Consider the following 13,333-nt stretch of genomic DNA (forward strand, 5'->3'; position numbering starts at 1 on the left):
GAGGGTGAGTGGGGCTGTAGCTGCTGCTGTCTTCTTGGCTGGTGTGCTGTGTCCCCTCCCAGCTTGGTGCAGGCTGGGCCCATCTCATATCACAGGTGACGCTGAGCTGCTCAGCCCATCTCTGGCCAGCAGCCCAGGCCCCTTCAGGAGCTGGAGGATGCCCCTGGGCAAGCGGGGGCTGGGGGTTCACGGCCGGAGCGCACTGCGTAAGAGGCCTGTCACAGGCCGGCCCATCGAATGTGAAAGCAATTAAAGCCACCAGCAGTGTTCGCTCCGGGCGGGCCTCGGGCAGCAGGGCAGCTGCCACAACACATCTCACCTCGCCGCCCACAGCGCCTTCCCTGCCCCTATGCGGCTGCGCACCAGGCTGGACCTTCTCCTACAGTGAAGGGGCAAGACCTGCACCTATGCGTACTTGGGGCAGGAGCCAGCTCAGGGCACTTTTGGCAGCCAAGGACCAGCTCCTCCAGAGGCCCCTTTTCTCTGCCCTACTCACTTGGCACCCACCACACTGGCTTTTGCAGCTCCAACCCCAGGGTAACTAAAAAGAAAGGCCAGAGGTGGATCTCTGAATTCAAAGCCAGCCTGGTCTAAGAGTGAGTCCTAGGACAGCCAGGGCTACACAGAGAATATCTGTCTTGAGGAAAAAAGAAAGTTCAGGACTCTACTGTCAGCCACTGCATGCTCACCGGTTCTGGATGGTTCCAGCAAATACCTTCACTTTCTCCCCATAGAGCCCAGCATATGGGGGAGGGGAGCAAAGGGGCATCCAGAGGGGAGTTGTGCACACAAGCAAGACTCTTTGGCTAGTATTGGGAGGGGGCTGGGGCTCCTCAAAAGGCTACTTGATTCTGAGTAGGGTAAGAGGGCTAGGCACTCTGGTCAAAGCAGACTTCACACCATAGTGTCGGTGGGCTAGGCTAGACTGGGGTGGACTGTCCTGTGCAGGAGGTCACAAAGCCCAAGAGAGCAACAGGACTAGTCACTAAGACAGAGTGGACATGAGAGTTGTAAGGAACTCTGCCCCACTGTCTGTGCCCAGCTCATCCCCACTTTCCACAGCTTTTCCATGTTTCTAAGCCCTACCTTTCTGATAGTCATCAACCTGTTCCTAGCTTTCCTCAAATTCCCAGTCCCCATTGGCCCTGTGTCCCAGTGGCCCCCTCTCCTGGAGTCGTACCCCATCCAATTGTCCAGCACATAGTGGCAGCACTTTCCTACCCCAGGTTGGTGAATAACCCAACCTATCCAGAAAAGGACCACTCAGAGCCCAGGAGGATTCGCCGGGCTTCTGTGTCTTCATTGCTAGCCGCTGTGGCCTTTCCAGGGCGGGCAGTGGCATGTTCTCACTTGTGAGGCATCCCTGTCAGAAGCACTTAGTGTACAAATTAGCCATGGCCTCCCTGCCTCCCTGCACACAGCTCTGGGCGCTAGGCTGACAGGGCTGCAGCTCCGGGCCCTCTTCCACCTGCCCCGGGCACACAGCAGCCTGGTGTGGACCCCTGGCCACAACCCACAAACAAGCCAGGAGGTTCCTCCCTGCTGGCCAACCAGGAATCTCCTCCTAAACCCCAACTTTGAGTTAGAAGGGGTATCCACCACAGGGTTTATTCGGTGATATTCTGGGGGCTTCAAGGCTGAGGCCCAGCTCTTGGATTACTCCAAGAGTGGCAAACCTTTGTGTTGAGGGCAATGAAAGGGCCTGGACATAGGGCCAGCTCATAGGCCCCCACTGCCCCACCCGCCATCCTGCCTGCCATTCAGGCAGGGAAAATCATCTGTGACAGGCCCAGGAAGGCTGGCCCCGGGGGCTGCAGAGCAACGCACACAGCTCCACTTCCCAACATATGGCTGCTGTCGGCCCCAGGCACTGCTCAACCAGTGCCAGGCTCAGAGACCGGGTGGGGGCTTGGGCAGCCTAAGTCTGTCCCACCCACCTGGACAGCCCGGCTGCTCCCTCTAAAGGAAGAGACCCCTGTCCAGCTGGAAGTTCCCGTGAAAGGGGGTTTACAGACACGTGCCCCCACAGACACACAACTCCTGGCTGAGATCTTCCAGGGAACACTGGAGTTGTACCCCATCCAGTTGTCCAGCACCTAGTGGCAGCCCTTTCCTACCCCAGGTTGGTGAACAACCCAGCCTATCCAGGAAAGGACCACTCGGAGCCCAGGAGGATTCGCCGGGCTTCTGTGTGCCCCTATATGGGCCCCACCCATATCCTACCTTCCTGAGCCTAGGCTCTCCCTACATAGTCAGCAGGGACTGCTGTTGCCTCCCCTCCTGTACTGTGTACTCCTATACTGGCTCCCTGGGGCCATCAAGACCTGCAGCTTCCTGCTGGAACAGAGCTTCAGGCATGATCCTCCTATCTCTGCAGTCAAGCCTCAGTCTGCCCACAGTTTCCAAGGACACTTTGATTGTGCAAGAGAGGTGAAACCCTAAGGATGTCTCTTTCTCTTTGGACCGGGGATTTCATATGGACTCTGGATGCTGCCATGTGTCTGGACTCATAAGGTGTCCTGTACTCATGAGCCATGGCCAAGTATACTGCTCCTTACTGACCTCCTCTAGAGTTTCAGAGTTGCTGCCACTCCAGGGAGCCCCTCTGTGCGTGGGCTTTAGATCCTGTTTGGCTCTAGCCTCTGTCCACTGTTGAGGACTAGCCAGCGCAAACCACACCTGTCTTGGTGAGGGCTGCAACACTGAGGGAATGAGACAGTGCAGAGTCTGGGATCTTCATCCAGCTCACGAGCCCCCAGCATACATGGGACCCATGCTAATGGAGGTGACAGGCGGGCAGCCAGGGGCAGGTCAAGCAGAGAAGGTTAACAGCTGAAATAAGTAAGCTTCCAGCTGAGGATAAAGGCAAATCCCACACCAGGAGAGAGCACCAGGCCCCTGTTCTAGTGAAGGGCCCTGTTCGAGCCAAGAGCAGGCTAAGACTGGATCTCTCTTGACTCTTGAGCGGACAGAGCTGCTGCCTAGAGAGTGTGGACAGAGTCTCAGGCTCAGGGTGACAAGCCCCAACACAAAGCTATGGGGTCTGAGCCACCCGCCAGGAGGTGGGACCATCCCCCAGAGCTCATGGTCCCTCACTCTCAGAGAGGTGAGTAGAAGGTCCCAGAAGAGGCATGATCTGACAATCATGAGAGGCTAGATGTGCCTGAGAGCCTCTTGGGCAGAAGGTTGGGGCTGTCAGGCATACTAAACTCCCCAGACCTCCATGAGCAGGCCCAGGGTTCAGGAGTTCCCCCTGTAGGAAGCCCAGAAAGATGCCCAGAGGATAGATACCCTTGGTGTCATTTTTTAGATGTGGTCTCTCCCTCTCTCACCCAAATTTCTGAAAACGCCTATTAAAGGTTGGCACTGCTCGGCATATGCCCCACCCCACCCCCCGACTTCCTTCCTGCTTTTCCCATTCTGGACAACATGTCCTATCTGTCTCCCTTCTCCGTGCCTACACAGGCAGTGATTACCACTAGGGCTATCATCCTCAGACGCGAGATGCCATGTGTCTGGCTTTCTCCCAGACCACAGGCTCAGTCACCTGAGCTACAGCAGGCTTTACTCCCTGGATGCTGAAACCAGGCCTTCCCTGGAGAGTGACCACTGCCTCCAGCCTACCCTGGTTGTCAGACATTGACTAATTCCCAGAAAGAGGATGGCCAGAGAGACCAGAGCTGTCCTTGAGAATAAAAGGCCCATGCTTAGCGTCCCCACTCTCCTTGTCTCAGAGTGACCTGAGTCTGCCATCCTCTCTAGTTAGTACCCACAAGGAGCGGGACTCCTGGCCCCGGGACTACTGGCACGGTGGCCATCCAAGCTGTCTCTCGGCCCCAGGCCACCTGCATGGTCAGCTGGTTAGCTGGGCCAGGCAGGCAGAAAGAAGCATGCTGTCCAGTCCATAGGAGCACTTTTAGCTCTGGATGTCCCTCAGTTGGGGGTGGGCTGCCTTCGAGGAAGGTAGCATGGAGACAGAAGGAAACTAGATTGGAGAGGCCCTGCTCCTTAACCAGTGTAACCCTTGGACTCTGGCCAACAGCTGGGTCCTGGCCATTATGTCTGCCACACAGACATAGGAACCAAGTCCAGGTTCATGGGACCAGCAGTACTGAACCCATGGTGTCTTGTACCCTATGACTGCCCCATGTAGTGACCCAGAGTCACTAGGGAGGTTTCTTCCGCAAGATCCGACCTGCGAAGATCCCAGGACCCAGTAACTGTGACTGCCCTGGATTCTCAAGAGTCTCTTGACCTCTGAGCCTCCACAGGGCAGGCCTGGGGCAGCAATCACCCGGCCATGCTTGGAGAGAGAGAGAGAGACAGACAGACAGACACACACATACACACACACACACACAGAGAGAGAGAGAGAGAGAGAGAGAGATTGAGATTATCTGCCTCTGCCCATGCCATGCCCACATGCACCTCTGGAACTCACCAGTTAGCCAAAATTCCCTGGGGCCTGGCTAGGAAGCATGACCCCAGATGTTACGTTTTGACAACCTGAGAGCAGTTCTGGCCAGGAAGACACTAAAGGGAAGGAAGTTCTAGCATTCACGGTGTGCTTGTGCTCGGCATTCCAAACCCCCCTGGGTCCTTTGACACCTCACAATCCTTCCAGGAGAAGCCAGCAGTGGGGATGAATGCTGCCCTTCCGGGAGTGGGCTCAGGCATTGGCTCTGTCCTGAAGCAGGGATGGAACCTCCGAGGAAGTGAAGAGTAAAGGCTGGGGGCTGGGAGTGGCATGATGCATCCGGGGTGGGGGTGTCCGTGCATGGTGACCATCAGCCGGTAGAGCACGGGCGCAGGAGACGCCTCCTGCTCGGAGTAGAGGAAACACACAGGCTCCCTGGCTCTCTTGCCCAGAGGAAGCTGGCAAGGACACCCAGGCTCCACCACCTGAGCTCTGGGTTTTGGCCTCTCCTGGTCCGCTCTGGAGGTCTCCTGTCCTAGGGTTCAGCCCCCAGGCCCTGATTTGGGTGGGCAGGCGGCTGTCAGGGGCCAGAGCCCTGACTGATGCGTGCTGACGCCCCCTCTTGCGGCTGCGGGGACCCGGGAGACTTGGCTGCCTCTGCGCACCCCCGCGGCAGCCTGCAGGCGTCAGGGGCGGGGACGGTGCCAGGCGCCCCTCACTCGGCCCCGCACCTGCGCGCCACTCCAAGCTCTTGCGGCACGGTGGCGGGTCCGGCCTCGCTCCCTCCAGGAGCCTTCCCAGCGCGTCCGGTGAGTGTGCAGGGCGGCGTGCTAGGTGGTGGGAGCCGTCTGTGGCTAAAACCGTCCCGCCTCCCGCGCACAGCCTGGTCGGAGGTCGCTGGGTTTGGGAGCTCGCGCCGAGGCGCACGCGCTTCGCTGCCAACTTTGGTGGGCGCCTGCGAGTCGGCGTCGGGGAACGCGGGAGGCGGCGGCGGTGGCACTGGGGAGTCGCTACCGCTTCCAGCTCTGGACCTCAGTTACCCCGGCAGTGTCCGCAAGTGGGAAGTTTGCCCCTCCGCGCGGCTTGACGCACATTTGGCAGACGCCATAGGCTCGGTTCGGTGGACGCGGTAAGGCGGGCGGGAGGGCGGGCGGGCGGCACTTCCCGAGAAGTTGGGGCTCAGGCTCCGGACGAAATGCGTTGGACAGGGCTGCTCGTGATCCCAGCACGGTGAGGGCTCATCAGGGCGGCGCCCGCAGCGGGGAGGCAAGGCGGTAGGGTTCCAGCTGTCCACTTCAGCTTCTGTGCCCATCCCTATAGGGTACTGAGTCCCAAGAGGGTCAATGGATGGGTGGGCTGGCCCTTTCAGCTATTAGTTCTCCAAACCAGGCGCGCAGCCAAGGTGTCTGAGGGCACATGCCAGGTCCTAAGTTGGGGCTGGGGCTGGGTGGCAGCAGGGTGAGTTTGCCTTTGTGTGTGTGCGGCTCGTGTAGCGATGCGCACGGTGGTGGGCCCATGCCCAGCATCCTCTGGGTCTTGGAGAGGTCAGCACCTCGGGGCCCTGATCTGGATGAGCCCCAAGCCCCAAGTCCAAGGCCCCGGGGGGGACCCTCAGTCCGGACTGGGAGGTGGGTTGAGCGGCAGCACCGCTCAGCACAGCTGTGTGGCTCCCAGGGCTGGGTGATCGATGGCCCAGCACTGACGCCTCTGTCGCCTGAGCACACATGCTTATCTGTCTTCACATTTTGCGGGGAGTCGGGGGTTGGGGGGTGCAGATGCAGACAGAATAGACTCTGCCTGTATATATGCCAAGCCCAGGCTGGGTCTGCAACCCCTCAGGGGGCCCCGGGACCCTTTCCTGAGCCAGCACCCACCTCCCAACCTTGGCGTCTTCCTCAGCCTGTGTTTGCCCCATCTCCGGAGCCCAGCCTGTAGCCTATATGATCCCAAGCCTTTTGGCGTGCAGTGCTTTTTCACTCTTCTAGCTGCCCACCTAAGGGGTGTCAGCCTGATCTTTGGTGAAAATAAAGGTGACTGTCTATCGCGGCCGGAAGTGTAATGACTAGCATACAAGAGAGCTGAGTTCAGCAGCTGCCCTCCACTCCCATCCCTGCTGTTCAAATCACGAGGCACATGTGTGTCAGCATCTATGCTGAGTCTATGACCAAGCGTGAGTCACAGCCATGTCTTCATGTGTTTTCCAGCGTAGTCTGTAATGTGGGTACACACTTCCGAACAGGCAAATCCATGCTATGGGGGAAGTGGTATGGAAGTGTGTGCCCTTGGTGGCACTCCCTGTGCCTGGTTAGCTCAGCCATGCAGGAGTGGTCCCTCCAGGCATAGAGCAAAGATTCCTTGGGAATCTTGCACGCTTGTATGCACACACCCCAAGCCTGTGTGCACACGCGCCACGCACAAGCGCGGGTGCTGGGACAGTGGACAGCCCAGGTGGTGGCCCAGATGGAGTGAAGAGGAGCTTCTGAGCCAGTGTGCAGGACGTGAGGAGAAGAGGGTCTTTCTTGGCTGAGCCCGGTCACTGCAAGCTCAGTGACTGACCTGCCTGAAGCCACCCAGATGGAGCCGGGTTGAGCAGGTGGCTGTGCCATGGGGCCGTGCTGTGACATCCACTCCCCCCAGCCTGGGTTTGCTTCATGTGTGGCTGACCCCCCTGAGAGACCTGCCCACTTGACACTCCGCTAGCTGGTTCTGGCCTGCACACATGCACTCTCACACACATTTGCACACGTTGTGTTAGTGAGATCTCAAAGTTTCTGTTGGTTTTGAATCTTGGTGATTTGCTACTGTTTCTGGCAGAGGCAGGTGGCTCAACCAAGAAAATGTCTCTAGAGGGCCATCAGATTGGTGGCTCTGGTCACACATGGCTGCTTTCATTCTCTTACCAAATGCTCAGTGGGTACCTGCCTGGTGCAAAGAGCAGAAACGAAATGGAGACCAGTTATCCCAGATATTGGCCTTCGGGGCCAGCTTGGCCCCAGCAGTGGGTATTTGTACAGGGTCACTTGCTGAATAAAATACGAGACACCCAGTTAAATTTAATTCCTGATAAACTTATGAGTATATTTTTTTAGCAACAATGTTCAGGTCCTCCTTAGACAATCCTTATAACCTTATTTATGTCTACCTGGATCAGAACATCTAGGTGCTTCCATTTTCTTTTCCTTTCCCCCTCCCCGCTTTTTGTTTTCTTTTCACAGAATCTCACTCTGTAGCTCTGAATGGCCTAGAACTCACAGGAATCCCCCTGCCTCAGCTTCCCAAATGATGGGAGTAAAGGCGAGTGCCACCACACCCCTCCCAAAAGAATAAAGGGTGTGCAGGACAAAGGTCAGACACCTTGAGGCAAGGCATATGGGGGCTTCACGGGTTCTGATGCAGGGCCCCTAGTGAAAAGAAGCAGAGAGTGAGAAAGCCTGGTGTTAACTGGGTCCTTGTCTCTCCTGTCTGCAGGTGGCCATGATGCCCAGGCTTGCCTGCTAGCAGGCTGCCATGTCTCGAGAGGCAGGCTCATGCCGAGTGGGCACTGGGACAAGGGCACGGTCACGGAAGCCCAAGAAGCCACACTACATCCCACGGCCCTGGGGCAAACCCTATAACTACAAGTGCTTCCAGTGTCCTTTCACCTGCCTGGAGAAGTCCCACCTCTACAACCACATGAAGTACAGCCTCTGCAAAGACTCCCTCTCCCTACTGCTAGACTCCCCTGACTGGGCATGCCGCCGTGCGCCCCCATCGCCCAGGCCTCAGGTGCCCACCCCCAACTGTTCCACAGGCTTCTCAGACACTAGCAGCAAACCTACTGAGCCAGCTCTCATTGTCACTGACAGCCTTTCCCAGCACCGTTGTGTCAGAGGCCCCAAACCTGGATCAGAGGAGTCCTCAGGGTCACTGCCCCCTCTGGCTAGAGCCATCCAGAAGGGTCCAGGCAGCAGTGGCCTCTTGGCAGAGTCATGGAAGCCGGGACTGAGTAGTGGTATGATGAGTGGGTCTCTAGGGGCCATAGCCTCGGCAGGCTCTGAGAGCACTGTCCCCTGCTACCCACCTCCTGCCCAGGGGGAGTTCCCTGAAGCCCAGAGCCTCCACCTATCATTGCTGGGTGTCAACTACCCTCTTGGCCCAGGCCTCTTCTCCTATCTGGGGCCCTCACTGGCAGCAGCTGCAGCCCACATGCCCTTCTTGGCCTCGGCAAGCCCCTTGCTGCCCCCGACAGCCTTCCCAGCCCCACAGGCACCTGAGCGTCCAGGCCTGGCTCCCCGCCTCTACTACCCACTGCTGCTGGAGCACAGCTTAGGACAGGCAGCAAGCAGAGCTGCCCCAGCCAAGTCCTCTGTGCTCCTCAAGGGGCCTCCTGGGGCTCTGGCTGCTCCTGGGATGCTAAAGGTGCCTGTGCCAGGGCTGGGGAGACCCTGGCCCCATGATGCTTCCAGAGATGCTGGGCATGAAGGAGAGCTGGACCGAGTGGCTCAGAGCAACCCGCAGAAGAGGCTGCCCCTAGGCAACATGCCTGAGCTCCCAAAGGTCCCCCTGAACCTGGCAAAATTTGGCTGTCAGAACAGGTGGGTATCAGGAGCCTTGGGTCCTAGTGTGAGGGTGTCGGGGTGAATTGGGTGGGAGGCTGGGCCATCTTCAGCTTATTCACTAGGAGACTCCAGGCCACAAAGGGACCTGACACCAGAGAGTCCTTTTTTTTTTTTTTTTTTTTTTTTGACCCACTTTTTCTTCTGGATGTCCAGGTCTAGCCTGGGGCCTCTTCCTTTCCCTGGGATATGGGTGACATTGAGCAGAAGACATAGGCTGGGACTTGGGGGACTTTAGAAGGAAGGATAGCCTTCTGACTGGCTTTTACCTCTCAGCCTGCCGACAGGCTCCTCCCTGATCCTCTGGCCTGAGGACAAGGAGCCAGGTGACCCTAAAGCCGCAGGCCCTGATGTCCACCTTCTACAGCAGCCACAAGGCCAAGTGCTAGCAAGTCCAGTCCCAGTGGGAGAGGACCTGACCGAGGCCTTTGGTGACTATGCCAGGGTGGAGCAGCGCTTGGGGCAGCTGGGACCGGCTGGGGGTCTAGCCCCCAGACCTCTACGAGAGCAGCTTGGCAAGATCCGCCGCGAACTGTTCACCATCCATCAGGCGTTGGCCCGGGCAGCTCGCCCACCGGACACACCCTTGGACCTCTCAGTGAAGCGGGTGCCTACCAAGGGAACTGAGGCACCTGCAGAGTCCTGGGGGCTGCTTGATCCAGGCCCCATGCTGGCAAGGGGGACCTCCAAGCCCTCCAGCGTATTAGGCCCTGTGCTTGAGCCTTTCTCAAACCGTACCACCAAGTGTGAGGCTGACTCCAGTGTCCCACCTCCTGTCCTCCCCCTCCAGGCCCCTGAGGAACATGGAATTCCTGGTAGTGGCTGGGGCAATCATCTTGGAGCTGGCAGCTCTCAGACCTCTAAAGATAACCCGAACTTGCAGATCCTCCCCGGTGCTGACGTCTGTCCGCAGCCACCTTAGTGTGTGGGCTCCTCTCCCTGACCTGGGCCCCATTGTCTGGGCCTGTCCAGTGTCAGTGTGCATGTGTTCTGGACAGATGCCCACTCCCCAACTCCCCCACCAGCCCATGGTAGTCTCTGGGGTCACACGGACATAGCAAGGTCATGATTTATTTATTGAACAAAGTTGTGGACATTAAAATAGAAACTGCTTTCAAACACCCTACTTGGGTCTCTTTCCTTTTCTGTCCCTGCACAAGCACCTGGGTACCCTCAAGCAAATGTACCTGGCTTGAGCATCCCAGTGAGCAAATGTCCTGGACACCAGACTCGGGTTCACCTTTGAACTCAAAGTCCTTATTGTGGACTTGGTTCTTCCAATGTGGTAGGCTGGGTACACTCAATTAGGGGACTCAGGGAAGAGCGGCAGAGAGGCAGACATGCCAGGATAACCTGGCCTGTTTCAGCTCACTGGGGATGGGCAAGGACCCTGCATGTCCTTGGGCCTGAATCCATCCAAGCAGCCTAATGCCAGCTTTGCCTGTGGTGGCCAAAGCCTCCTGCCTTCTATGGCTCCAGGCTGCTCACCCGGTGTGGCCTTCCTGGGCCCCCCGCCAGCCCCTGCAGCCATGATAGGCATCGGTGGCCTTCACAGCTCACTGCTTCCCTCCAAGTACAGCCCTGCTTGGCCTTCCATAGGCCAGGGTGGGAGACAGCCAGGGAGGGCTGCTGGGGCCCCCCAGCAATAGCAAATCAGTTTTCTCCCCGGGGACTTGGGCCATGGCCTTCATCCCCACCTAGGAATGCCCTGAAGTACAAGCTGCCCTCAGAGGAGGCACTGTTCTCACTGGGGCTGGACTGGCCAGGCTGGGGCCAGTCCAAACAGGACCTTCAGCTGCTCCATTAACCACCTACCTGGTGATAGCATCAGGAAGCCACCCTGCTGTGAGGCATTACAGGTGGCGTTGGGACCAGAGTTCTGGCTGGTCAGCCCATGGTGCTGTGGGGCTGCAGGCCAAGGCTGAAAAAAGCTAGCTGGACACCATTGACCTGGAGGATTCCTGGGGACCTGCTGGGAGCAGAGCCAGGTATCCAGGCTTACATCTGAAGCACCTTCCTCTCAGGATCCCCATGTGCCTACTAGACCCTGATTTCTGGTCCTGGGAGGCAGCATCACCAGACTCACAGGAAGACAAAAGAACCAACTTTGAACTTCTTGGTGGAGGTGGCAAGAGGGTGACCAGGGTTTGGTCCTGACACAAATGTCCTGCCTCTTGTCCTAGAGGACTGTGGGTGCCTCCTGGAGAGAGCAGGCTTACCCTACAGAGCTATGCAGTAGAAAGCGTTGAGAGTAAGGATGAGGCCCATGTGAAGACCCAAGCTAGAGGGTGAAGGACTGGAGGCCAGGCCCAAACAGCTTTCCCCTCCCCCTGCTCAATTTGTCCCCGCAGGAAACTTGTCTGGTGACTCCTCCCCTAGCTGTCCTCCCCCACAACACATACACACCCAGCTGTCTCCAACAACAGAGACCTGAGCTAAAGCCCTGAGGCCAGCCAGCCAGCCCCAAGTAAGAGGTATCCCGATCTCTATGGAAGGGGCAAGGGACAAGCAGAGAGCCCTGGGAAGCTGGAGTTTGAAGGTCTCCCTGGCTAAAGCAGAGGAGTTGTGTGTGTAGTGGGGAGAACCAACCAGAGCACAGGCCATTCCTATGAAGGGCTGGTAAGTTTGAGAAATGCTGCTTATCTGCCCCCATCCCCACTCCTGTGTTAGGACACAGCTATGCATGTGATTTGAGCCTTAGAGCAAAACCTTTGACCCTCTTGAGTGGGTAGTGTCTCCCAGACCACGGTTGCAGACAACTTTCACATGTGTGGTTATTGGGCTTGGGGACAAGGTGAGCGCTCGGAACTAGGAGGAACTGAGCACAAAAATAGCTCAGCGTTATGCCCACCTTCCACCCTCACCTCAACTCTTCGTCTGTACAACTGGAGGGTGCTGGTCCCCATGAGCCACCATCTGCACACATGGGTATTCCACTTCTTTTGCAGCTGCTGAGAACCCGAAACCGTGACTGCTTGCCGTCCTTGGCCTCCCATCTGTCCTTGACCTCCTTGGGCCACCCCTACTTCCAGCCACCTACTCCCAAGGGCCTGATCCCAGGCTGGACCAACTTAAAGATGCCAGTTGCTCCTGGCAGCCCCGGCTGTTGGGGCAAATCCTGGTGCCATCAGGGGCTGCGGGGAGCCCCCGAGGCCTGCACTGCTCACCAGATGGCCTCCTCTTCTTGACGGCTGGTGCTGCATCCTGTGTCCATGTGCTGGATCTTGAGGGACGTTCCATTTGTCAACTACCCTGCCGCGTGCCTGGAACTGGAGCCTTTGTTCCAGAGGATGTGGCTGTGACAGCTTCAGGGCTTGTGGTAGTCAGTGACCTCATCCACGGGGCTGTGTATGCTCTCCAGTACACTTCCCGGGAACCTCAGGGCCGCTGGGTGACTGTAGGCACGTTCTTGTCACCCCGAGGGCTGGCTGTGGATGCTCTTGGCCACTTCCTGGTGACAGACTACTTGCCTGGAACTGTGCACAGCTTCCTGTTGGGACCAACCTGGGAACCCCTTGCTCCAGCCTCCATGCTAGGTCTGGAGGGTCCCTGTTGGGTAGGTCCAGGGCCTGATGGGGGCCTTGCTGTGAGTGAAGAGTTTGGAGATGTGCAGCTGTTTGGCAGTGCCTATCAGCCTCTGGGTTCCCTAGGAACCCTGACTGGGCATAGATTTGGCCATCCAGCAGGTGTGTGCTCTGACACAGAAGGTAGCATTATTGTGGCTGATGAGCAGAGACATCAAGTGACTCTGTTTCCCCGGGTTGGGCCACCCAAATGCTTGCAGTTGGAAGGACTAGAGAGGCCCTTGGGTATGGCCTGTGCACCCCAGGGCCAACTGGTGGTGGCAGATGCAGGGGGCAACTGCATCAAGGTGTACCAGTATCTTGGGGAGATGGCCTAAGGGTAGACTGAGGAAAATGGCCTCCTGCCATGACTGGTCAGGCCTGAATCCCTTGAACTATCATGGAATGCTCCTTGGGGCTGCTATGCCTTCTTCCTGCTACTTGGTCTTAGCTGGCTTTGTGATTTCCTCTTGGCAAGTGCTCCTGTCTCCCCAGAAGCCATGAATCGCCACCTCCTGATGAGGCTCTTAACTGGGCCATTTCTACTTCCCTGTTTGGTATGCCTATAGCCCTTCATTCCCTACAAAGTCCAAGGGCTATCTAGTCCCTGGCTCTGCTAGCTTGGGTCTCAGGAGGCCTGAGCTTTGAGGAGACACATGAAGCCACAGATCCGGGGTGCTGAGGCTGTCTGCCAGCACCTAGCCAGGGGCCCCAACCCCTATGTCCTAATCAGAGGCATGCAGGCAGGGAGGGAGGGT

General features: G+C 57.7%; 2 protein-coding genes across 4 annotated transcripts; both read left to right on the top strand.

The window, feature by feature from the left end:
• The first annotated feature begins 4,566 nt into the window (after positions 1 to 4,566).
• On the top strand, positions 4,567 to 10,138 carry Prr35 (proline rich 35). 3 transcript variants are annotated; one of them, XM_021637127.2, is made up of 3 exons: positions 4,567 to 5,226; positions 7,886 to 8,991; positions 9,289 to 10,138. In XM_021637127.2, exons 2-3 carry the CDS (start codon positions 7,925 to 7,927, stop codon positions 9,932 to 9,934), a joined length of 1,713 nt encoding a protein of 570 aa, XP_021492802.2. In that variant the 5' UTR covers positions 4,567 to 5,226; positions 7,886 to 7,924; the 3' UTR covers positions 9,935 to 10,138. The 3 variants fall into 3 exon arrangements, with proteins under 3 accessions (XP_021492802.2, XP_060219912.1, XP_021492800.2); XM_060363929.1 differs by lacking the exon at positions 4,567 to 5,226 and adding an exon at positions 5,418 to 5,546; XM_021637125.2 differs by lacking the exon at positions 4,567 to 5,226 and adding an exon at positions 5,972 to 6,587.
• Positions 10,139 to 11,992: 1,854 nt separating this feature from the next.
• On the top strand, positions 11,993 to 13,201 carry Nhlrc4 (NHL repeat containing 4). The gene has a single exon (XM_021637199.2). It carries the CDS (start codon positions 12,542 to 12,544, stop codon positions 12,911 to 12,913), a length of 372 nt encoding a protein of 123 aa, XP_021492874.1. The 5' UTR covers positions 11,993 to 12,541; the 3' UTR covers positions 12,914 to 13,201.
• The last annotated feature ends 132 nt before the right edge of the window (positions 13,202 to 13,333 follow it).

The sequence above is a fragment of the Meriones unguiculatus genome, chromosome 11, assembly GCF_030254825.1.
Source record: "Meriones unguiculatus strain TT.TT164.6M chromosome 11, Bangor_MerUng_6.1, whole genome shotgun sequence".
NCBI classification, from domain to species: domain Eukaryota; kingdom Metazoa; phylum Chordata; class Mammalia; order Rodentia; family Muridae; genus Meriones; species Meriones unguiculatus.

Coding starts and splice junctions, on each gene's coding strand:
- Prr35 (XM_021637127.2), top strand. CDS start 7,925: ATGTCTCGAGAGGCAGGCTCATGCCGAGTGGGCACTGGGACAAGGGCA. Junction 8,992..9,288: donor AAATTTGGCTGTCAGAACAG/GTGGGTATCAGG, acceptor TTTACCTCTCAG/CCTGCCGACAGGCTCCTCCC.
- Nhlrc4 (XM_021637199.2), top strand. CDS start 12,542: ATGCTAGGTCTGGAGGGTCCCTGTTGGGTAGGTCCAGGGCCTGATGGG.